This window comes from Aspergillus melleus, assembly GCF_016097325.1.
Source record: "Aspergillus melleus strain CBS 546.65 chromosome Unknown contig5, whole genome shotgun sequence".
NCBI lineage: Eukaryota > Fungi > Ascomycota > Eurotiomycetes > Eurotiales > Aspergillaceae > Aspergillus > Aspergillus melleus.
Genome location: NW_025763374.1, coordinates 333,877 through 357,262, shown reverse-complemented (window position 1 = coordinate 357,262; position 23,386 = coordinate 333,877). Strand labels below are relative to the sequence as shown.

General features: G+C 47.7%; 4 protein-coding genes across 4 annotated transcripts; all 4 read right to left on the bottom strand.

The window, feature by feature from the left end:
* Positions 1-830: 830 nt before the first annotated feature.
* Positions 831-2,701, bottom strand: LDX57_013069 (uncharacterized protein). The gene has a single exon (XM_046094822.1). The coding sequence runs from the start codon at positions 2,590-2,592 to the stop codon at positions 955-957; it is 1,638 nt and encodes a 545-aa protein (XP_045946349.1). The 5' UTR covers positions 2,593-2,701; the 3' UTR covers positions 831-954.
* A 451-nt stretch (positions 2,702-3,152) lies between these two features.
* On the bottom strand, positions 3,153-4,818 carry LDX57_008652 (serine/threonine-protein kinase; the record flags this gene model as incomplete). Its single annotated transcript, XM_046090374.1, has 3 exons — positions 3,153-4,052; positions 4,107-4,322; positions 4,372-4,818. The coding sequence occupies 3 exons, from the start codon at positions 4,816-4,818 to the stop codon at positions 3,153-3,155; spliced, it is 1,563 nt and encodes a 520-aa protein (XP_045946348.1).
* Positions 4,819-5,656: 838 nt separating this feature from the next.
* On the bottom strand, positions 5,657-7,159 carry LDX57_008651 (uncharacterized protein; the record flags this gene model as incomplete). The annotated part of the gene is made up of 1 exon (XM_046090373.1): positions 5,657-7,159. One exon carries the CDS (start codon positions 7,157-7,159, stop codon positions 5,657-5,659), a length of 1,503 nt encoding a protein of 500 aa, XP_045946347.1.
* Positions 7,160-21,570: 14,411 nt separating this feature from the next.
* On the bottom strand, positions 21,571-23,012 carry LDX57_008650 (uncharacterized protein; the record flags this gene model as incomplete). The annotated part of the gene is made up of 2 exons (XM_046090372.1): positions 21,571-22,517; positions 22,589-23,012. The coding sequence occupies 2 exons, from the start codon at positions 23,010-23,012 to the stop codon at positions 21,571-21,573; spliced, it is 1,371 nt and encodes a 456-aa protein (XP_045946346.1).
* Positions 23,013-23,386: the final 374 nt, after the last annotated feature.

Sequence of the window (23,386 nt, the reverse complement as noted above, 5' to 3'; positions counted from 1 at the left end):
ATGTGGAGAGAATTCTTGTTGCGCTTTGCTTTCCTGGTTCTTTTTAGTCGCTACTGGGCTGCGATTTTGTTACCTCCTGTCGCCGGAGGTCTGACATAAAAATCTGCATAATCCTTCACTTAGAAGGGTTGACCCTTTTTTAGTGCAGTGATATTGCCACACCTCCCACTAACGTACTTGATCACCTGACGACCGCCCCCACCTGACGCCCGCTTTTCACCTCAGCGTTCATATAGAATTGAAGCCATACAACCACGTATAATTCGAATTATGTAGAAGTCTTTGAGCGGAGTAGAAAGTATGAATAAAGCTATATACATATTTTTTTCAAATCGCGAAAGCGCTGTGGGAGCCTGATCTGCCTATCTCTGCGATTGAGCGTTGGAGGGGCCTGGTCAACAACCTCAACATCTAGAGAACTTCTAGATCACTGGCACCGAAATGGCGCTGAGAAAGAGTCGAAGAGTGTCAATCATGTAAACTCTAATTTCCAAGGATCTGCACATCCATATCAAGACGAAAGGGGATTTCACTATCCTCTATAGTATACTATACGACATTAACCATTTTGGCGTATGTAGCCCAAAACTCGATTATATTTCTCTTTGAAATTACCCAAGACAATTTTGTTTTACAATTTAGTCCGAACAGGTCCTCGATAGTAAAAGCAGAATGCAAGTGGTACAATAAACACGAATCCAGGATGATGTGGACGACTGCAACAAAAATAAAACAGGAAATAATGCAGAGAGCTTGCACTTCTCAATATCCACTTGCCGATCGGGGGAGTCTTGGGTTTTGCCGCCAGTGAGTTAACGTAATCGGCACCCGAGCGAGCCACGTAAGCGAGCGAGCCACCCCTTCCGCGGCCAATGCCGCCCACATGCAATTCTGATTTACATACAAGAAAGTGGTGTTTTTTAGGCTTCAAATCGCAGTTTAAATCGCCCATTTTCAGGCAGTTACCCGATTAGGGCACCGTGTACGTATATGGCCTAAATTGTGACACTCACTACACCGAGGCGGTGCCCGGCGGCGAGGTTGATCTTCCTGGCCAGGTATGATTCCAATAGCTTCATCTCTCGCGCGATCACGCTGGAAAACCTCCCTGGCTTCTTCAACGGTGAAGCCATTTAAGCCTGCGATCTGTTTCTTACTCCGCCTCTTCTTGGTGTCTCGCTTTTCGTTCGCCCAACGGAGCTCTTGGACTTCCTGTTCTATTAAAACCGCTCGATTCAAGGCCATTTCGGCACCCTTAAAAATATAGCCCAGCGCCGATTTCATTGGTGTATTAATCATGTCGTTACTAAGGAGCTGTTGAAACCTTAGTTCTTGCTTCTTGAATTGCTTTGCATTCATAGGTGTTTTTGAAATCGTCGATTGAGAATCTCCACTGCTTGGCCGGCTAGGTTCTTCATAAATGAGTTGATCAAGCACCTCGCTTGGCTTAAAAGGCACCAGGCCTGAAGCCCTGAAGGCACTCTTGATATTGATACTCTTAAACGCCATTAAATGAGCCTTTGGATACTCATCAAGAAAATCATTTTTATCGATATGTTGATATCTCGCACGTATAAGGCGTTCCACCAAGCCGTAATACGCCTGTTTTAGAGGCGCAAAACAAGCAACATCCAACGGCTGACAGAGGTGCGATGATCCGGCAGGCATACAAACAGGAATAATATTGTTCTGATAACAGATGTCATCAAATTTGGGCGTCAAGTGTGATTCATGGCCATCAAGAATCAAGAGGCTATATTTACCGACTCGGCGGTTGGTAATCCATGGAACGAAGTGATTTTCAAGCCAGTGTAGACTAATTTCGTTACTCGTCCAGCCGTTTGGTGATAAATTGATTCTCCATGTAGAAGGTAATTGGCTTTCATACCATCCTTCTATATGAACAGCTCCTTTAAGAATCAAGTACGGTGGTAAGGCCCAGCCAGCAGCGTTAATACACTCGATTGAAGTTACCCATTCGCGATTACCCGGCTGAACAAGAAACGGCTTTCCTTCACATGTTGATCGAGTAATCACTTTAGCCGTAGCGACTTGGCCCATACAAAAGCCCGTTTCATCAAAATTGAAGATGTCTTCATCAAGAATTCCGTATTCGCGTATAGCAAGTTGAACGCGGTCAAACCAAGCCTGAATAGTCCTTGGATTCTCGCATTTCGCTCTTTTAATATCAAGCTGGCGGCTATATCGACTTTTCAAGGTTTCATGGCGAGCAACGAAATTAGACACCCATTTCTCGCCGACAGAGATATGTAGATCTTGATCACCGCGCTTTCTAAGCAGCATGTTGGCCATTTCACGAACCATAGAGTTCCTTGGTGGCGCGCCGCGAGAATCAAGCGAGAGAATCCATTTTTCAAGCGATTCTTCTTCTCTCTCAGTCAATTTATGAGAATTTGGACGTATTTCCTGGCGAGAATGCCGTCCGTTTAAGCGATGTTGAAGAGTTGATCGAGAAACATCGAAAATCCGTGCCGCGCCACGTACAGAGGTAATTTGACCGTTTTTAATAGCTTGAAGGGCTAAGGCAATTCGACCCTCTTGATGAACCAAGTCTTTCGACGACTTCGGCATTTTTGGTGGTGTGGTTGATGTTCTAATGGCCTGAATTCATGGAGGTGCAGGAGGCTAGAAAGGGGTGGCTCGCTCGCTTACGTGGCTCGCTCGGGTGCCGATTACGTTACTCGGTGTTGATGAGTCACCCCATGAAGCCGTTCCAACGCCTCTTCTGGCTCATCTGCCCCTGGGAAAAGACTCTCTGCTATCATGGTATCAGCCACTTCACCACCAAGAAGCAGTTTCACGTTTGTGCGTGCTCCAACTCTCTCAGTGAGCTGTCCATCCTGATAATAGACGACACAGCATATAACCTCGGGTAGTCTCTGGCTGTATGGATTCCAACTTCCAGGAACAGCCCACGAAATGTGAATTGACGTGTGGTCAACACGACCTCTCAGTTCTTTCCAGCCGCCTGTTTCAATCGGTTGAACGGTATCGAGAGCAAGGGCGTTATTGATGTTGAAAATTCTCCCGGTCACGATCCTGAAGTCCATGGACATGAAGTCTATCCACTAATGAACCCATAGTCGTCACTGCATTCGGCGGCGCAGAATCGATTTCGCCCTGCCCTGCATCTACGACAAGACGTATTTCCCCGTCACGGGATCGTATTTCGTCTCTCCTTCTCCTGGAAAAGGGAACAGCAGCCGAGGGTCGATGCCAACCCCAATTCCGTTGTCAACTTCAGTGTTCCATGTTCCCATCGGAGTCTCCTGGTTGGGATTGGAAGAGCTGCTCTCTGACTCCTGGGTGGCAAGAGTATTCCACTTTGCGAGCTCTTCGGTTTCTTGATCTACGACAAGACTGAATTTCCCCGTCACGGGATCGTATTTCGTCTCTCCTTCTCCTGGAAAAGGGAACAGCAGCCGGGGGTCGATGCCAACCCCAATTCCGCGGTCAACTTCAGTGTTCCATGTTCCCATCGGAGTCTCCTGGTTGGGATTGGAAGAGCTGCTCTCTGACTCATGGGTGGCAAGAGTATTCCACGTTGCGAGCTCTTCGGTTTCTTGATCAGCCACAGGAGCTGGAGGCGATGCGTTGCGCGCCGATCGTACTGACCCCTGACGGGATATAGGAGCCTCGTTGAACCACGTATGTTGCAGGGCCATCTCTGCTGTTGCGCGGAGAGTAGGATCCGGATGCAATAGAGAGAACATGCATTCCTGACCGCTCTGGCTGACGCCAGTCGCGATCAGAAACATCTGGAGATTGTTCATATATTGAGAAAGCACGCCGAGGTTCTTAATCGACGATTGCCTGGTGAGCATTTGGAATGCGATTTCTCCGACCGCCCAAAGGTCCGGTGCATATGGGCTGCCACGCTTGACGAAACCGTACAGCTCGGGCGCAATATATCCACGCGTCCCCTTCAACATTGACGACTGTCCAATTTCACCTTCGATCCGTTTGCTGATGCCGAAGTCCGCTATCTTGACCCACCACTCATCTGGAGGACACGATTTGATCAGGACATTCTGTGTTGCGACAAAAGCGTTAGCCCAGTCTCAATTTCTGCCGGGGCAGCTTACTTTGGGTTTCATATCACGGTGTGCAAATTCATTGTCGTGCATCAAAAATAGACCATCCAGGATTTGAAATGTGACTTCCTTCGCCTCGTGTTCTGGTAGCGCCGGTTTCTGGTGCAGGTATGTATGAAGATCGCCTAACTCCAGGTATTCCATTGCGATAAACAAGTACTCGGGACTCTCGTACCAACCGAACGATTTGACAAAGGCACGCTCGTACTGCCAATGATCAGCATGCATCCTGAGAGGACATGATGCCAACACTTACTTTCCAATGCGAGAATTTCGCTATAGCCTTCAACTCCCGATAATAATCCACCCGTGTCGATTGTCGGCGTACCTCCATCTGCTTGATGGCGCGCAGTTCATTCTGTCGCGCTCCTTTGGTGCACTTTTCCAGCCAGACACTGCCATAACTCCCACCACCAATTTTCCTATACCTTCTCCAGTGTTCGGATCTAGACACGAGTCGACGTCGAGATTTGTAGTCCGGTTCATGGTAGGTATGCACGGTCTCAACGCTGCTGTCGGGTAGAAAGTGGGTTTCTAGCTTTGAATCTCGCACCAAATCGGAAATTCGAGGGGACAGAAGTTGCGATGAACTGCGCATGTGCTGGGAGCGCGGGCTGGCGAGTGGGGAAAGGCCGGGGGCATGAGGCAGATTCGGATCACTGCTGGATTCAGCACTACGCGCCCTCCCTAGCCCATCCGACATGGTGAATGGTGTTAATCAATACGACACCGATAGTCTTGAATTCCGATCCTGGCGATTAGCTCGAGTGCACGAACATGAGGAGCTCCGGAGAGTACCAGCGACCAGTCACCATGAGGTAGGATTCCCTTCCTGAGGTTCCACCACGGCGACCTTCTGTTCTGACTCGGGAGGGCTGGGATTCAACCTCAGCCACGTGGTGTTTGGTAACAGCATCAACGTTGAGGAACAGTCGTAAGCGAGAATGGGCGAGGCTGCGTGGGCGAAAGCGCGAAAGTGCGACGAGCCCCTCCTGCCTTAGCGCCTAAGGCCTCGTGTTCATTGGTCGACTTTCTCGGCCGCACCGTCACGAGGGGCTGCCAAAAATAACAAGACGATTGATAAACCGTGCAGATTCCCTGGACTGGTGCTAAGACTCTAGCGTAGGAGTTTCGACCGTAAACAATGGCCGACCCGATATCCATCATCTCTGTGATGGATCTCTGCTTCAAGTAAGTTCGTGCAACGCTGCACATTATCCGCAGCGATCCATGGAAGGCATCCTTGCTAAGCCAATCAGGTACGGGGCGATTCTAGTCCAGAAATGTTCCGCCTTCGCCCATGCGGAGTCGGAGCTTGTGGAGCGATCAGTCCTAGGTACGTACATCCGAATTCCTACACATTCTGACGGTCTTATTTTTCTTCCTCTGAACCACTCAAGCCTAGTGACGCACCGCGAACCCTATTAGAAATCTACTTGTTACCGACGCAAAGTCCTAGTTCTGAACAGGCAGGTGCTTTGCACCCAAAAACAACTTGTTCCCAGATGCATTTAGCAGGAAAACACCTCCGATCGGATGATCTAAGCGCGACTAGTTTCGCTCAACATATTCGGGTCGAAGGACAGCGATGAACCATTCCGCAAAAGGAATTCATCGCTTGTTCCCTCTAGCGGATAAAGACCCACGGGGGGTCTCATGCGGAGAAGAACATTCGGTAAGTCCCTATCCACGCATAAAAAGATTTGGCGCTTTAAGCTCCACAGGAGCTTCCCTAAAATTGCTTTCTCGGCGATGGGCATGTCTCGATACGTGGTAGCAGTGAACTTGCGCCTCCAGGGAGGGGGGCCGATAACAGCAGGAGGAAGGAGGCATAGGATATTCGGGCTTTGGTGACCAGCGGCCTCCACCAGATTGTCCCAGTAGACTCCTTTTTTGTGTGTTGCAAGAACACGCTGGATTTCTGCAGACGTAGGCACTGCTTTTCCGGGCGGAATTGAACGGATGATTTCCTCCGAAAAGGATTCGGAATGTTTTTTCATCCGATACAACCTCCACTGGGCCAATCTCAGTCCTACCTTAGAGACGTGGCTTTCCTTAGAAAAGGCCTGTAGCGCACGAAAGACGCCACCGGCCGTCTCTGCGTGACCTTCTAGTAGTGGAGATTCCGACCGCAACTCGCGCAGGCATTCTTTGAGCATTATCAGAGCTTGCGGTGAAGCGATACCAATTGCGAGTTGAAGCAGCTCGGCGGCGCGCCGCAGACCCAATTGCTGACCTCCAGATATGTGCGACGGACTATTGGCGAACTGCTTCACCATTCTCCACAGTCTATCACCGCATGCGTTCTCTGCGCCCATTCTCATGTAAAAATCCTGGAGCGTCTGCTCATCATCGGCTAGAGGGAAAGGTTGCGGAGACACGCTGACATTCCGAGAACGTCTCACCGGGGCACTGGCTTGGGCTGGAGAAATAGATGCCGGCAATGGTTCCAGTTCGTGATGAACTGGTAACATAAACGTTTGGCATGGATGGTCATGAAACGTCGGTTGGATTCCTCTACCATCAGGTCGAGCTCCGGTTACGTCTGCGTCTGATGGTCCGGCACCCGCGCTCTCGGGAGCTACTGCGGGTCCCTTTAGACCACTTGAGTGGAGCTGATAGTGTGGATCTGCCGGCTGAGCGCTTGCAACGCCATCTGTCTCACAGGTACCCTGGACGTCGGCGTCAGACTTACTCCCCTTTTGAGTATCATTAGGACAGGCTAGGATCGACTGGTTGCCTCCTGATGGTCTGCCATCCTTTGTGGTCTGCTCGGGGTTAAGGACAACGGTACCCGTTGGAACGAAATATTCTACTTCGGCCCTTGAAGTGTTGAGAGAAGAGTAATCATTTCGCAAGGATCTTTTCGCCGTGTCTCCAGGAGTTACTATTTCGATGTGTGTGGTTTTGTGGGACGATTCGGTACACTGCTCCTCAGTGGTTCCACCGTTTGATGTTCCCGGACTGCCCAGGCTTCTGAGAGGAGCCCAAAAGGAAACGGAAGGTCTAGGACCTGAATCGGACGCTAGTGAGAACGGCTCCATGCGGTCGGGTATTGTAATACGAGCGGATTCAATGCCCGTTGACGGTGATAGGGAATTATCGGAGTGGAGTTTCCGCTTCAAACCTATATGACGCGTTCTATGCCCATTTCTAGCCCAATATTGTGCGGTCATGATCGCACTAAAGGTTTGAGATCTACCGAAGTCCCTTTTGAATCTAGTCTCGACTTGTTCCTTCGTTAGATGCCTGTGGTCCTGGAACCACCGGGGCAGACGATCCAGTTCCTCCGGCTCCCACGGAGGCATAGTAGAAGGCGCTACCAAAGGATGTCAGGCTGTATACATCGGATATTCGGAAATCCTGACTCACGCTTGCGTTTTCGGAATCCTTTCGATGTCGCCGGTTCTGGAGGCTCAGTAATCTGCAAGTTTGCATGGTTCGATTCATCATGGATCTGCCGAGTGCTTGCAGAGTAGCTCCCGCGAAGTTGGGTAAGAGCCCTAAGCCTTTGGCTTATTTTTGCTCGACATTCGTTGTTCATGTCGATGACTACATCCAAGGCAAAGTTAAAAATATGGTGGTATAGAAACCGATGATTGAAGAGGATACTCACTCTGCGAGGCAAGTTCGTTTGAACTTAATAACAACCCCTCGACTAGCCGCATCGTGTCTTCCTCAGACTTTAGATTGCTCGGATATGAGCGTGGGTCAATGAGTTTTTGGGGAAAGCCAGACTCGATCAAGTTGTGATCTGCTTCGGACACCCGAATCAACCCACTGCGTCCATCAAGTTTTAAGTAATAATAGCCATCTTCCCGACGTGTTGGATTATACGAAGGAGCGAGGACAACATCGAGCCAGCAAATACTATTGTCGACTTCCCCTTCATCATCTTTCATAAGTTGCAATTGGCCGAACAATGGATCAAGCTTCCCTGCCATAGAGTCACTAGCCAGAGGAACACCAAAATAATGCGCAAGGCTACCATCGCCCTCAATAGCAGTTGCCAGTGACCGCGACTGCTCGAGAGTTAATCGTAACCATTGCTGTGTAGGGGAAAATTGAGCGTGGAGCGTTTTACCGCAATCCGTCAAGGTCGAACTGCAACCGACATCTGGGACATCTTCTAGAGGACAGGAGTCAGAATAGGAGTCAGAACAGGAGTCCATCTTCACAGAGATAAAGTTGCTAATGAAATGTGGAGAACGGGAGGTCTACTGGAGAAGGGTTGAGGACAGTGGGGTTTTAAATTCTCCCTTCTGAAAGCGACCAAACGCCAGCTCGACTAGGTACTAGAGCCATTTAAAGCCTCTAATCAGCGACGACAATGAAAGGTCTTATGAAGTGGCGCTGAGTGGGTCGCCAACGTAGAAGCGATTGGTCCGGTCCGTCACCTTTCTCCCTGTCACGGATTTCAAATTTATCGCTTTGTTACTAGGGGGGTAAATGAATGCCCAATTGAACGGGCAGGCGAGGTTATCTGCGTAGTTCTATTGCTAAGCATTGGACACCAACTTTGTCGGGTATTAGGGAACAAATTAGAACTAATACGCTGGTCCATGAGATGGATGATTTTGGTCTCTCGGCATTTGATCGGAGTAGGATGAGAAGGAGCTTGGATACGCTAACTCCTCCCTTTGAGACGATCATAATGCATTGCTGCGTAATATAAGGTAATGGGGCAAGCATAAGTTGCTATATAGAGGAGCATATCAATACCTCTCCCCCAACTCCCGCCAAGAATCACGGAGTTCATATTCGTAATTGTGCTTTGTTGTGCTCGAGATCTGGGATGAACTGGAAGTCGTACCCCTGATCAACCTCCTGCTTCCCTGGTTTCAAGACGAGAAAACCAAATATGGTTGAAAGTCGATCGACGGGCGTCTTCCCTCCTCCTTTGCCTGGGCCTTTCCTGAATTTACGGCTAAGTACAGTATTGTTGAATCATGGGAATTATGGAGAGCCTTGTGCTGAAGACATTAGCCACCCCCTCCATTCCACACTATCGTAGCTTGCCATACAGATAAGTGACGTTTTCTCTCTCTTTCTATTCCTGTTTTTACTCACTTTTCTTTTACCTTTTCTTTTCATTTTTTCATTTTTCTTTTAGTTTCGCTTTGGATCCGTAGAGCCTATGTTTTTCTCATCTTGTCCGGTGCGACAGGCGCGAAACTTGATGACCACCGTTGGCACTGATTTCCTGGAGAGCCCTGCTTTATAGCGCCTGCGGACACCAAGCAAATAAACAAGATCTTTCTAGACCGAAAAGCTTTGCGTGTTTGTTAATAGATTGATCATTCTGGACTAGTCTACTCGTGGCTTATTTCGCTTTCGTTTCACCTGTTTCCAGCCAATTGAACTGGGGTAGTACCGGTAGATTTGGAAATCTAGTATTATTTATGCCGGATCCGGTTAGATGAGAAAAAGGACTGGGCTTTGTATTGTCTCTTTCCATTTCAGAGAACTGTTTAGGTGCTTAACATTAAGGCGTTCGCGACCATAATAATACGTATGGGACTTATCACAACTAGGGCGGAAAGTACAATATAAACTACGGTTGCTAGTTTCCGTGCCGGCACATGACCAATTCTCGCACATAATTTGCCTCAGAGAACTACGATACTGACAGCTGACATGACATAAATTGAGCGTGATCGTGCATGGGCTCCGAGGAGACGAGGCATATATATTTGGACATGTATAATAGATTAGTGTTAGTTTCCCTTTCGGCTTAGCCGCCGGGCGTTAATAAATTGTGTGTGTGTGTGTGTGCCTCAGAGACAAAGGACTGCCTTTACAGCATCGTTCCAGATGAGATTTGAAAAGAAAAAGGTGGGGGTAGGCATAAGGCTACGCTGTAATATCTATGGCGGGATAGACATAACCGAGCTGAAAAAAAAAAAAAATTCATTTTGTCTAGCACGTGAAAGTAATGAAAAGGAGAAGGCTTCTTAAAAGAATAGACGGTGCTAGATTCTCGGTTTTCTTGGTACAGGATACATCTCACAGTGTGTAGCGTCTGTTGAGACAGGAGCGAAAGAATTCCGGAAGTGTAGACCACAGAGTACGGGATGCAACTATTTGGTCGAGGCTGGGCTAACTTTGACCGAGGTTTTACGACGGCTTCAGACTTGTGTGACAAGGCTGGCTTCATAAGACGATGACGATAGGCTTTTGTTTGTTTTCACTAATTGGTACATAATCCTTGTACGCATAGATATATGTCGTGGTAAGTCACATCCCACATCCGCCCAAATAAACCCGCCTGCTCCGAAATTAGTGCGGGTAGATGCATACGGAATAACATATGGGTCGGAATAGCTATGTGTAAATGTAAGGCCATGAACAGGGGGGTGAGGAGTCTCCCACACGCGTGTGATGGCTTTGATACAAGTTCGAGCACTTTTGAGAGCCTGGGGCTGTTTTTCTTCCTCTGTATTTCTCCTATCTTTTGCTAGCTCAGTTGGAGGAACGGGACAACACGGGAACCGACAGGAAGATAAAGAAAGAGTCGCACGTTAGCTAGTGGCTATGGTACCGTGAGGCGTGCAGCACACCATAATAGTTTCGTCTTGGCAGTTATCGGACTAACCTGGAATATTAAGTGATGTTACCTTTCGAGGATGGCCAGAGATTACGCAAATTAGTCCTTCGCAAGGTTTTAGCTCCCGGCAGATGCTCTTACTGTATTACTGTAAATATCATATCGATTACGTGAATGTGCCAATCCAAAGTACTTCTCTTTCTTTGTATTAGCTTCCTGGACAGCTAGAAGTGAAAACCACCTGCAACCTCGGAAATACAAATACAAATCATATCACAAGTGTAAAGAATACCCCGCTGGGTCTATCCTAAGGATACCCCGAGGATAATTTTGCATTGTACGAGGTCTTGTCGTGGATTAAAGCGTTGAGTGGCCACACTGCACAACGGAGACATAGGACACAAGCTCACTCGCTTAATTGTCCGTTATGTTAATCCACTTTCAAACGTGAAGTTGGTGGATTGCACGGTGGCAGCAACCGAAAGAAAAAGACGGTGGGGACAGATAGTATCACCTTTTGCTTTACATATTATCTTCCTATGATGAGCGGTTTACAAAGATCAGTTCTTTGTCAATAATTAAATATCTGCCTCCGGTACTTGGTGTACATGTTTAAGGTAACTATCTTCCACAGTTTCCTACAGCAGGTGCTGAACTAGACGAAATTCGTTCATGACAACTATCGACAGCTAGAATTACATGAATTTGGAGAAAGCCTTAATTTGATAGGGTGAAACCCAAGTTTCTTTGTTTTTACTACATAGCGGCGCCACCCTATCCATTTGGCTTGACTCACAACACCTTGCCGCCCCTAGCCGAAATACGACCGTGGCGCAACTGAATATCCTGCTTGGTGGCTCTAGAAGCGGATAAGGGACACATCACAAATTGCAGAGGTTGCAAAATGTAGCCCACACTCTGTCTCGTATATCCGCAGAAAGTTGCGATTGTACGGCACTGCGAAACCTCGTCTTCTGCGTGCTGGCCGCCCACCCAGTATCACCCCTCTCATGGTCAAAGCTCTCTGCGATCACCTGAGTGAAAAGCCCGATCTCTATATCGAAGAGATGGCTGTTTTCCTTAGGGATGAATTCAATGTTCTACCATCCATGTCGAACATTCAGCGGGCCCTCTCCAAACAAGGATGGACGAAGAAGCAAGCTCAACAGAGAGCAAAAGAACAGAACCCTCAGCTAAGAGCATTCTACCAGCACCAGCTGTCCAAGTTGAAATCTTATCAGCTGGTTTTTATTCATGAATCTGGGTGTGATAAACGAGTAGGATTGAGGCGAACTGGTTGGTCTCCGCTTGGCGTGACGCCTGTCCAAGTTTCGAAATTTCACCGCGGTCAACTTTACTATATACTGCCAGCTTTTGCCCAAGATGGTACTATTATCTCCAATATCTACCGAGACTCGACAGATGTTGTGGCTTTTGAAAGCTTTATTGAGCGGCTTTTACGACACTGTGGGCGGTTTCCAGAACCAAATCCGTCCTAACTAATCATCGATAATGCCTCCTTCCACCGTCAGAGCAAGCCAGAGAATTATGTTCTGATGCGGGAGTTGAGTTACTTTACTTACCACCTTATTCACTGGATTCTAATCCTATCGAGAACATGTTTGCTGAGCTCAAGGCTTACAATAAGAACGCATGGCCAATATTCGTGGATAATCCTGGCCAGGGCTTTCATGCGTTCCTTCGAAAATGTGTCCAAGTTATCGGCGAGAAAGACGAGAGAGCGGAGGGAAACTTTCGACATGCAGATATAGCAGTGCAGCACAAATACGGTATGTTAGAGTTGGTGCACTGTACATAGTTGAGTTTAGTGTTGATCCCTGAAGTCTAGATAGCTAAACAGAGATCTAGAAAATTTCCTTATTCTATCTATGTATTCATGTCATAAATCATAAGCTCCGTTGAAAGTTGGCCGACTATAAGAGCATTACAATTTCACTTCTTGCGGTCGCAGCCATATGTTGCGTGGTAGGCATGTGCGGTGTAGGCTGGTTATATGTGGCCGCGGAACTGACTAAGCAATTACTTCATCACCTTGCTTAACCGATTAAGCAATCGATCAATATTGATCGTACGATTATAGAGCTTGAATCGTATGATCAAGCTCTTTTATTGCATATCTGAAGCCCCTGAAATTGCATAAATATGGCCTCTTTTTGCAGTAGATTAGAATAATCAAGACCTTCAATCGTTGCATATGATCATATAAAACTCGGCGTATTAATCAGCTCTTTGCCAAGACCATTTCTGCCACAGTTATGAGCCCGGCTCAGCTCTAGAGGACATACCGCTTTAATCAATTATTGAAGCTATACAAGCTCCTTGCTCCGAGCAAAACACAAAAACGGCACCCCAACGGGATCCTGCAAAAGGAAGCGATTCAGGAAAGCTGACCCGCTGCTGAAGCCAATATGACCTCCTCATTCGATTCAGATAGCGCCACGAAGGTTAAAGTCATCTTAAAATGCCGAGATGATTGGCGTAATTGGATCCTCAACATCAAAGAATATGCCGAACGGCTTGATGTATGGGACCACTTCAATCCGGAGGATTCTCCGATTATACAACGCCCTGGAGCCCCCGTGAAGCCAACGAGGCCCGCAGAGCTCACGGAAACCAACTTCCGCGCATACCAACTCGATCTTCAAGATTATAAGGATGCTCGAAATAATATTGCGAAGGTGGAGGAAGCGATCAAGGCCTCTATCGCAATTCATGTACAACCGCTGATCGAGGAGAAGCGACGATTCGAGATACTGAAGGTGCTGAAGGAGCAATATGAGCCAACGGAGGACGAGATGGAAGAAAAGGCCCTACGGCAGTACAAAGCAGTCATTAAGAGATCACCACGGAAAGGCAAGATCAACGCATGGATTGAGGATTTTGACCACGCTTACCTCGCGATCAAACGGCTCAATATGAGCGAGAGCCAGGATAAGCACGTACAGAAGGACTTTCTTCGATCGATTGAAGCCGTGGACCCTCTGTATTCAAGATTGCACTACTCCAACATTCGCAACACCACTTACCGCAATTTACTGAGCGATTTCCGCACTTATCTCGCCAACAGCGGCCGAGATGACGATTCAGCAGTAGCGCACACTTTCGCCACGCTTAACGGTCAAAGTGATAAACCAGCAGACGCCCAAAAGCCTCAAGAAGCAGGGAAGGAAGGATCTCCCTACTGCGTATGCGGACTAAGGCATCGTATGGATAAATGTTGGCAGCTTCATCCCGTTCTACGGCCACCGAATTGGAAGCCGAATAGCAGAGCAATGAAAAAGATCAAGTACTTTGCCGCAGGATCATCAACACAAGCCCAAATGGTCAGATCGATCATTGAAAAGAACTGGAAGCAAGATGATGAAAAGCCTCAAGAATACCATGTCATGGCTCTTTCATTCAGCGCCTCGCTCGACGTCTCGCTTAAAAACTGCTTTATTATTGACACCGGTTCTTGCACGCATGTATGCAACGAGATATCGAGATTCGAGGAGCTTAATCAATCAAACAGAGGTCAACTCCACGCTAGCGATTCAACTATCGAGATCCAAGGATTCGGAAAAGTCAGGATACGGCCAAATTGCGGAGGAGAAAAAGGGGATAAAGAGATTGTCCTTACCAACGTCGCCTTCGTTCCAGGCCTCCATACAAACATCCTAAGCGCGCAGAAGCTCAAGCAAGCCGGTTACGACTTCAGTATGGCCCGCAACACGATCTCACGGAACGGCAGAGTTGTATTCCGGGTAGAGGAGCATTCATCAGGATTGTGGATCATTGAGAAGAATAAAAGCACTCACTACGGTTTCGCGATGATCCAACCTGATCGCGATCCACGTAGGTCAGCAAGACCTCATGTTCTGAAGGGAGACATCGACTTGTGGCACCGCCGCATGGCTCATCTGAATTGGGATGCGCTGCGTCACTTACCTGAAGCCGCTCAAGGTGTCCAAATTGACCATTCTCGAGCAAAACAACATGACGATCCGAAATGCGAGGTATGCAAGGTGTCCGAAGCCCCGAGACAGATCTCGAGGCGGCCCATGATGACGGCCAAAGCACCGCTTCAACGCGTACACTTTGATCTCATACAAATGAAGCCTGCGTTGAATGGTGATCAGTGGATTTCACATTTTTATGACGAGAATTCACGCTTCCACAACGTCTACACCCACCGCTTGAAGAACGGCTGCGTAGGAGCCTTTAATACCTTTATTCGACAGATGCAACGTTTCGTTAAAACAAAGATTATCTTCTTTAAAAGCGATCGCGAGCAAACCCTCGGTAATGCGGTTAAGCACGAAGAAGAGCTTGAAGGCATCATTCACGAATACTCCGTGGTCGACACGCCTGAGCAAAATGGCGCTGCAGAGCGTGCAGGAACCATTCTCATACTTAAAGGAAGGAAGGTGATGATCGAGGCAAAACTGCCTCGAGATCTCTGGCCGTGGATCATGGGAGGAGTAGCGAATATCGCTAATCGCACTCCTACTGAAGCCCTGAATTGGAAAACGCCATATGAGATGATCACAAGCGAAAAGCCAGATATCTCAGCGTTCCGTGTAATCGGCTGTGTTGCATATACGAGACAGGATCAACCGCTAAGCGATAAAATGGCCCCCCGCGCGTATAGAGGCTTCCTCCTTGGTTTTGTGGCCTCGAATATCTGGCATATATGGAATCCGAAGAGACAACGTGTTGAAGAAGCGAGAGATGTCGTATTTGACGAGACACGATCCTACGATCCCACACAACCGTTTCTTGAAGACCTGCTTAGCGAGACATCTCCAGAGCCACCCACAGAGGTGCTTGACTTACCGAGAGGCGAAGGGATCTTTCTCGACGAAGAGACTAATCACATTGAAATAGGGGAACCCCCACAAGCTGCAGAGAATGATCAGGAATCAGAGGAAGCTCAAAACGGTGAAATTGATCAAGGATCAAGTAGTAGAAGGAGTCAGGAAGGTCAGAGGGTAGATCAGACCTCTTGTCACGGTAACCCCGCGCAACCGAGCACTCTACCAACACCTGAATCAACTCCTGAGCCACATACTGAAGCTCACGATGAAATCGATTCAAACCGTGGCCGCATTGAGACGATTCCTGGAGGATTCCCGGAAGATACTACACACGAGAGGCTGAATCAACAAACGCAGAGCTCAGTGGCCCCTCCACGAGACGAATCACCGTCCGGACTCTTGCAGGATTCGCTGCAGAGCTCGATTCTTGAAGCAGAGAGATTACGAGCTTCTCCTGCACCTCCCGCTCAACTTTACGAGTCAGAGAGAGATCACGATTCACACGATTCATCGAGATCAGGGGGTGGAAGACGTAAAGGAAGAGGTCCTACCGATGACGGAACCCGGGAAGAGAATATACTGCATACAAAGCGAAGACCAAGGCCTATTCGAAAGGATCCAGACTTCTACTACAGCAACGCGATTACCGACTCCTATATTCCCGATCCCTATATCGCTCAAAAGGCTTTCTCAATGGCTATAGAGCTCGCAGGAAGAGAGAGGAGACACTGGCACCGCAACGAGCTTCCCCCTCCACCAAATTCCTATGCAGAAATACTGCAACACCCGCTCAAGAATGAATTCTTGCATGCTGCGCAAGTCGAAGTAGGAAATCTCAAGGCAAAAGACTGCTTTACCCTCGTTGATCAAGAAGAGGCTCGCGATTCACAAGTTCTTCCGTTGAAATGGGTCCTTACATACAAATTCGATGAAAACGGCAACTTCATAAAAGCGAAAGGACGGATCTGCGTAAGAGGAGACCTTGAAAAGGATACTATTGCTAATAATTTCGCGGCAACAGCATCTGCTAGAGTATTTCGAGCCACCATGGCACTGGTAGCTGCCTTTGACCTCGATACAGACCAGAAAGACGCCGTGAACGCCTTCCTAAACGCCCTGCTCGAAGAAGCTGTATACACGAGATCACCAGAGGGATTTCATACAAAAGGGAAGATATGGAAGCTGAGGAAAGCGCTATACGGACTACGGAAATCGCCACGCCTTTGGCAGCAAGCCCTCTCCACTACACTGCTCAAGTTTGGCCTCCATCCCGTACCCGAAGAGCAGTGCCTCTTCGTGAACCGATATATGATCGTATTAGTCTATGTTGACGATATTATCATTATCAATCTACCTACCGCCGAAGCCCGAGAAGCCGCAAGACGATTCAAGGAAGCTCTCGCGGAGGAATACGAGCTGCGAGATATGGGAGAAGTAGGCTGGTTCCTGGGAGTAAGGATCATCCGAGATAGAACTCGCAGGAAGCTCTGGCTCTGCCAAGATGCATATCTCGAGAAGATCGCCGTGAAATTCCATTTGAATGATCTCAAAGAATGGCCAAATACACCGCATTCAACCTCGCTTAACCTCGATCCCCACGAAGGCCAGGCAACAGAGGCAAAGATCAAGGAATATTCAATGAAGATAGGGTCAAGCCAGTACCCTGCAATGGTCACACGACCTGATATTGCACACATGATCAGCCGCTTATCTGAAGCGCTCAAGAACCCCTCAGCAGATCATATTCGCGCTGCAGATCGAATTATCGCCTATCTCTACGCCACACGTTTCCATGCAATCGAATACTCCGCTGAAACAGACGATCAAGAGATCGCAGTTATCGCTTCAGATGCAGCTTTCGGAGATCGGCCGGACCGCCGGAGCTCTGCAGGGTTCCTTATGAAGCTTTACAACGGACCCGTGGAATGGAAAGCGAGCAAGCAGCGAGCCGTGACGACCTCCACAACCGAAGCTGAATTCCTCGCCCTATCTGAAGCCGCCAAGGCAGTATACTGGTGGAGGAGGGTCTTCAACACCATGGGCTTCAATCCCCAACACGAAATGATCGTTTCTTGTGATAATCAACAAACCGTCCGATTGGTCAACTCCGAGGACGTAGAGCAACGCTCTAAGCTCCGCCACGTTGATATACACCGTTCATGGCTTCGCCAGGAAGCTCAGAAAGGTGATCTATACGTACGGTGGATCCCTACCGATCGAATGATTGCAGACGGGCTCACGAAGCCCCTCCCGGCTCAAAACCACCACAAATTCATGAAGATGTTAAATCTCGTCGACATCAAGGACCTCATTATGGCTCAAGAAGGGAGATAATGGCCCTACGCAAGGCGCTGAGGGGGTGTGTGGCCGCGGAACTGACTAAGCAATTACTTCATCACCTTGCTTAACCGATTAAGCAATCGATCAATATTGATCGTACGATTATAGAGCTTGAATCGTATGATCAAGCTCTTTTATTGCATATCTGAAGCCCCTGAAATTGCATAAATATGGCCTCTTTTTGCAGTAGATTAGAATAATCAAGACCTTCAATCGTTTCATATGATCATATAAGCTCGGCGTATTAATCAGCTCTTTGCCAAGACCATTTCTGCCACAGGTTATCTCAAAATCCGGTCACGTGATCTGATAAACTGAAAGCCTCTCAATTGGGAGATTTGGGATATCCCCAGAATCAGTTACGTTCCTAGATGAGCCGCTTCTCTTCGACAAGCGTGGCCAGCAATTTCCAAAAATGGGATCATATTGGTGATTACAAGTACCGCGTACAAACATCCAGCCGTCTGTTGGTGGACGACTCTTGCTAGCATGCTAGGGCCTCAAAAAAACAGTCTCATAAACTTTCTGGTCGTGGTTCAGACCTAGCAACTGTTAGTAGGAACCTAAATTGCCTATTACCTCTTAACCTACATACTCATACCTGAGTAAAAATGATCGTAGGCACTCAACTGCACGCTCAGGGGAGTTTTCCCGACGTATCTTTTCTGTCAATTGTATGATCTGATCGTAGGTTCCGTGCTGCATTAAAGAAACAATTTGCATGATCATATCATGAGACACCCTGGCATCATTTTGGATCTTCTCCCAGTACTCCTTACGACGCTTGTCTTCGTGAGGATTAAAGAGGCACTGGATGCCGGATTGGATGCATTCTTCACAAGACGGCGGCGAGCCGACACTGCACATCCGTTAGTAAGATGGTCACGAAGTATCACAGAAAGGATTATGACCTTCACACGCTTAATTCGGCACGACGTACAGGCCATACCCCGGCGCCTCTGTGCCTTCTCAGGAAGACATGCACCTTGGACTGGCACTTCACTTTTTGCCGATGCCGGGAGCAAAGGGCGTAGAGGTTTTTCATTAAATGGAGGCATGCTGCAAGCATAGATTTCACTGATCTGATAGAGTATCCAACCATGAAATCAAATCCATATTGAATTTCCTCATGGATGCTCTCATATACTAGGGGAATGTTTGATAGTAGTGTATTGCATGAAACTATTTATTGACCTTCCTGCATGTTTGCCACAATATTTGACTCTGGTCGGACAGTGGGCTGCTGACGCCTCCTAAGCAAACAAAGAAAATACTCTCACATGGCTTGGAACCAATCCTTGGCATGGACTCATGCTTTTGTTGGTTTGGATTCGGCGTGCCCTTTCGTGCGGTCTGGTCCCGTGCGCGAGAATTTGGAACAGCATGGAAGTTTGAGGAGATGTTAATATTAGAGGCATCTAGTGCTACGATGCTCCATTTCTCGGGTCCTGCGATCAGATCTTGATATGTTCTCCGGAGTGCTTTGATTCCTGTGTAAGACGGGTAAGTCCTCAAGATGATAGAGACTGGCCGTGGGAGCTCATTTTCAGTTGTTATGAGCGAAAACACCTCCAAGAGCTGAGCTGTATGCTCGAAACGGGTCTTAGTTTGCTATGGTGGTTTACTGAAGAAACTACGTAAAGAATGCGCGTGGAGCTTCTGGCCACATTTAGTTAGGTGTTTGCGGACTTGCTTACAATTAGGATGTCCGTCATGCTGTGTCTTTAGGGCGCCGGCATACGGACGGGACTCTTGCTTCGCCGTTGATGCAGATTAACTGCGCCGCCGGAGCGGAGTTTAAGCACCTATAGTGATAAAATGTTGGTTCGCTTTGTGTCGCCATCCAGAGTTGAAGCAGTAACGGCCAGACGAGGCTTTAGATGAGGACCCGAGGTTTTTCGACGATGTTCCTGATAACAAAGTGGAGGTTATTATTTGTTTTAGAACGACTGATATAACTCAAGGTTTTGATGCCACATTGAAAATTATCCGAACCCACAAGGATCAATTCCCCCGGAAGATCACGTCGACCGTCAAGCTGGCACCCTCCGCCAGGCAAATGACTTATGATATTCAGATCATATGTCAGGATTGTTGATTTCCACTCTCTTTCCGCTTATAGGATCTTCAACAGTAGCCGCGTAGTCCATGATTTTTAGAGTGTTCAGTGCTTTTCTCACTTCTTGGAGAACATCAGCTCCAAACGTGGGATATTTCTGGACCTCTTCTTCAAATTTGTGGTTTTTGTCTCGAAGATATCCCTCAACCGAAGCTGCAGCTAGAACATGACGCACCGCATGCCCATCGGGCAGGAAGGTTGCCGATATGATATGCTCAGTTGTAAGACAATAAGTGTTTATATCGACATACCGCCCTGTAAGAGGCTGGGGCTCCGGGTTGGCTGCCAGAATTTCCTTGATCTGTCGGGCCATTTGAGATTCCAAACCAGTGACAGTGCACATATCTGCGAACCTCGCGAGTTCTATCGCAGCCGAAATTTGATCTTCCGGTAACTCTAGGTCAAAGTTTACCCTGCGGAGGTATATCCATTGCAAGAGGGCTTCGAGACTTTGCGCCGAGACAATACCTTCAACCTCTTCTAAGACGGCTATCTGCTCTTTTCCCTCCTTGAATTCACTTGTAAACATTGCAGAGAAATATTTGGAATCTTTGCAGAGGAGATTACTTGAGACTGTATATCCATTGTCGCCAGGATTAATTCGAATCTCGACGGACGGACCGTGATATAGTGAAAGTACGCTGGAAAACAGAACCCTTAGTCTAGACACGCCGTTTTGTAGATCGGAATCTACGTACGATCTCGCAAACTCTTTAGCACTTGCTTCAGATATGTCAGTCATACTTTGAATGTTGATGGTGTGACTTGCAAAGACGTTGAAAGAAAGGGGCAGAGTGAAGTTGAGAAACTATGTATGTCAGGGTTTTGAAGAATATGTCGGAGCGGTGGGTCAGGGCAGAACCAGCGTATGCGACCATACAAAGACACGGATGATGCAGTATATTTAACTAACTAGTTAACTATAGGAATGATGACTGTGAGGATATATTATTATTCCGGGTCTAATCCCAATACGTACTAGCGGATATTCTTGGAGGGTTTGAGATATTAAAAAAGAAACTTAGGGGTGACACAAGTTCTGACTTCTACTTAACTGCCTTAAGACAAGTTCTCAGTAGGTAGCGACTGCTGCCGCGAAACGGGACAGGACCAACAACCCCTTTTTGGTGTTATGGTTTGATTGTGATTCTAAATTATTAAGGGCGATATAGAATTAACCCTTAAAATTTTTCTGCCCGTGGTACAGACCTATTCACTGTTAGTAAAGAGCCCCCAAATTGCCTACGCTGTTAAGGGTCTACACGAAGGGCCTACGCTATACTTACCCACGGGGGTATACCCAGAGGGTAATACCCGTGGGTATCTAGTACCAAGCCGGAGAGAAGGACTAAAAGATTAGCTAACTAAAACATTCTCCACCCAATCGTAGGTTCGTGCATTTCCTAATACCTTAGCATCCCCCAGATCTCCCGCAAGAAATTATTCCAACCCACCTAAACTCTCCGCTATTTTCTGAGCCATCAGACTATACCAGAAACCGAATCCACAACACTTATGCTGCCCTACTGTTTATTATGCTATAAATAAATATCGAGTCTAACTGTATTCTATGAATCTAGGAATACGCAGTCGGATATTTAATTGTTCGATTGAAGTCGCGCCAAGTAATTCTCAAATAGCAACTATAGAAATAAAACCACCTTCACTTGGAATGGGAAGACCCCTTGACGCAAGCTCGACAGCTCTTTTCTTTTTATGTTTCGAGGACAGACTTTCCCAATTCTGGTACAGCACTAAGTCTGCGCATGAAATTCTCGCTATATGACCTTGGGCTTGTGCTTGATCAAGAGCCTTGGGTAGTATTTCGTGATTGGGAGTATCGCTAGGAGATAAAGAAGCAGCAGGCCAGCCATCGGTATTAGGAGACACTTGGGGAATGGTCCACTGCTCGAATTCTTCTTCAGCAGGGGGCTCTGTGGGAACGGGCTCAGATTCTTCAAGAACAAGCGCAGGTTCCTCAGAGGCAAGCGCAGGTTCTTCAGAGGCAAACGCAGGTTCCTCAGAGGCAAGCGCAGGTTCCTGAGGGGCAAACTCAGGTTCTTCAGAGGCAAACTCAGGTTCCTCAGAGGCAAGCGCAGGTTCCTGAGGGGCAAACTCAGGTTCTTCAGAGGCAAACTCAGGTTCCTCAGAGGCAAGCGCAGGTTCCTGAGGGGCAAACTCAGGTTCTTCAGAGGCAAACTCAGGTTCCTCAGAGGCAAGCGCAGGTTCCTGAGGGGCAAACTCAGGTTCTTCAGAGGCAAACTCAGGTTCCTCAGAGGCAAGCGCAGGTTCCTGAGGGGCAAACTCAGGTTCTTCAGAGGCAAACTCAGGTTCCTCAGAGGCAAGCGCAGGTTCCTGAGGGGCAAACTCAGGTTCTTCAGAGGCAAACTCAGGTTCCTCAGAGGCAAGCGCAGGTTCCTGAGGGGCAAACTCAGGTTCTTCAGAGGCAAACTCAGGTTCCTCAGAGGCAAGCGCAGGTTCCTCGGGGGCAAGCCCAGGTTCGGGAGAAGGCGCTTGGGGAACAGGCTCAGGTTCTTCAGAAAGAGAATAAACTGAAGCAGTTCCATTTAGGCTTTTCCCTAATTATGCATTGGAAAAATCAATTTCAGCTCTAACAAAATACCATCGTTTTGTTGTTGAGATGACTTACCGTGCTGGTCTTGCATGGAAAGTAAACGATTTGAGAGTATCTCGAAGATCATTTTCATCACGACGATATCAAACTGGTGGTCTCGAACGAGAATATTATAAAATTCGCGCAGACCAAGCGCTAGATCTTCAGGCGCTAGTAGTCGTTGCAACTTCTCCTCAATGTAACTCGGAAGCCATGCTTCACCAGCGGGAAGACTTGGAAAAATGTCCCTCGTTATCTGCAGCACTTCAAGAATAGGAACTTCCTCATCTAATTGCTTCATTTTTTGTTTGGCAAGGTTCTCAAGTTCAAGAAGGCCGTACGTCTTTGAGGCGTGGTAGATGAGAACGCTCTTCTTGTATTCTCTGGAGATATCGGATGTGCCCTCGTTAAGAGGCGAGTTGACCGTCTCGTAGCCACCTGTGTATAAGAAATGTACCATGGTATGACCAACATCCTCGTGGATATCAGGTATGGCGATAGTCGTTGAAAGTCCAAAAGGTGTCAACTGGAATTTTGGGTATTTCCGAAGAAAATGAGCCGGAAGACCAAATCGCTTTTTCCCTATAACAAGAGTGACAAACGGTGTTTCGTAGGGCCAGCAAGTAGGTCAGAATATGCTGCTTTCAATTTATTCGAAGAACTTACGAAGACAACGGTCTGTGATAGTCAATCTTTGGAGAAACCTCTTGAGACAAGGAACACCTGGCCGCCTCATTCGATCGGCGCTTGTTCATACCCTTTTTGGATCCTTTTTTGGCCATTTTATTATGTCGGCTATTAAGCAACTACTAGGAGTTTCTGAGAGTAAAGATG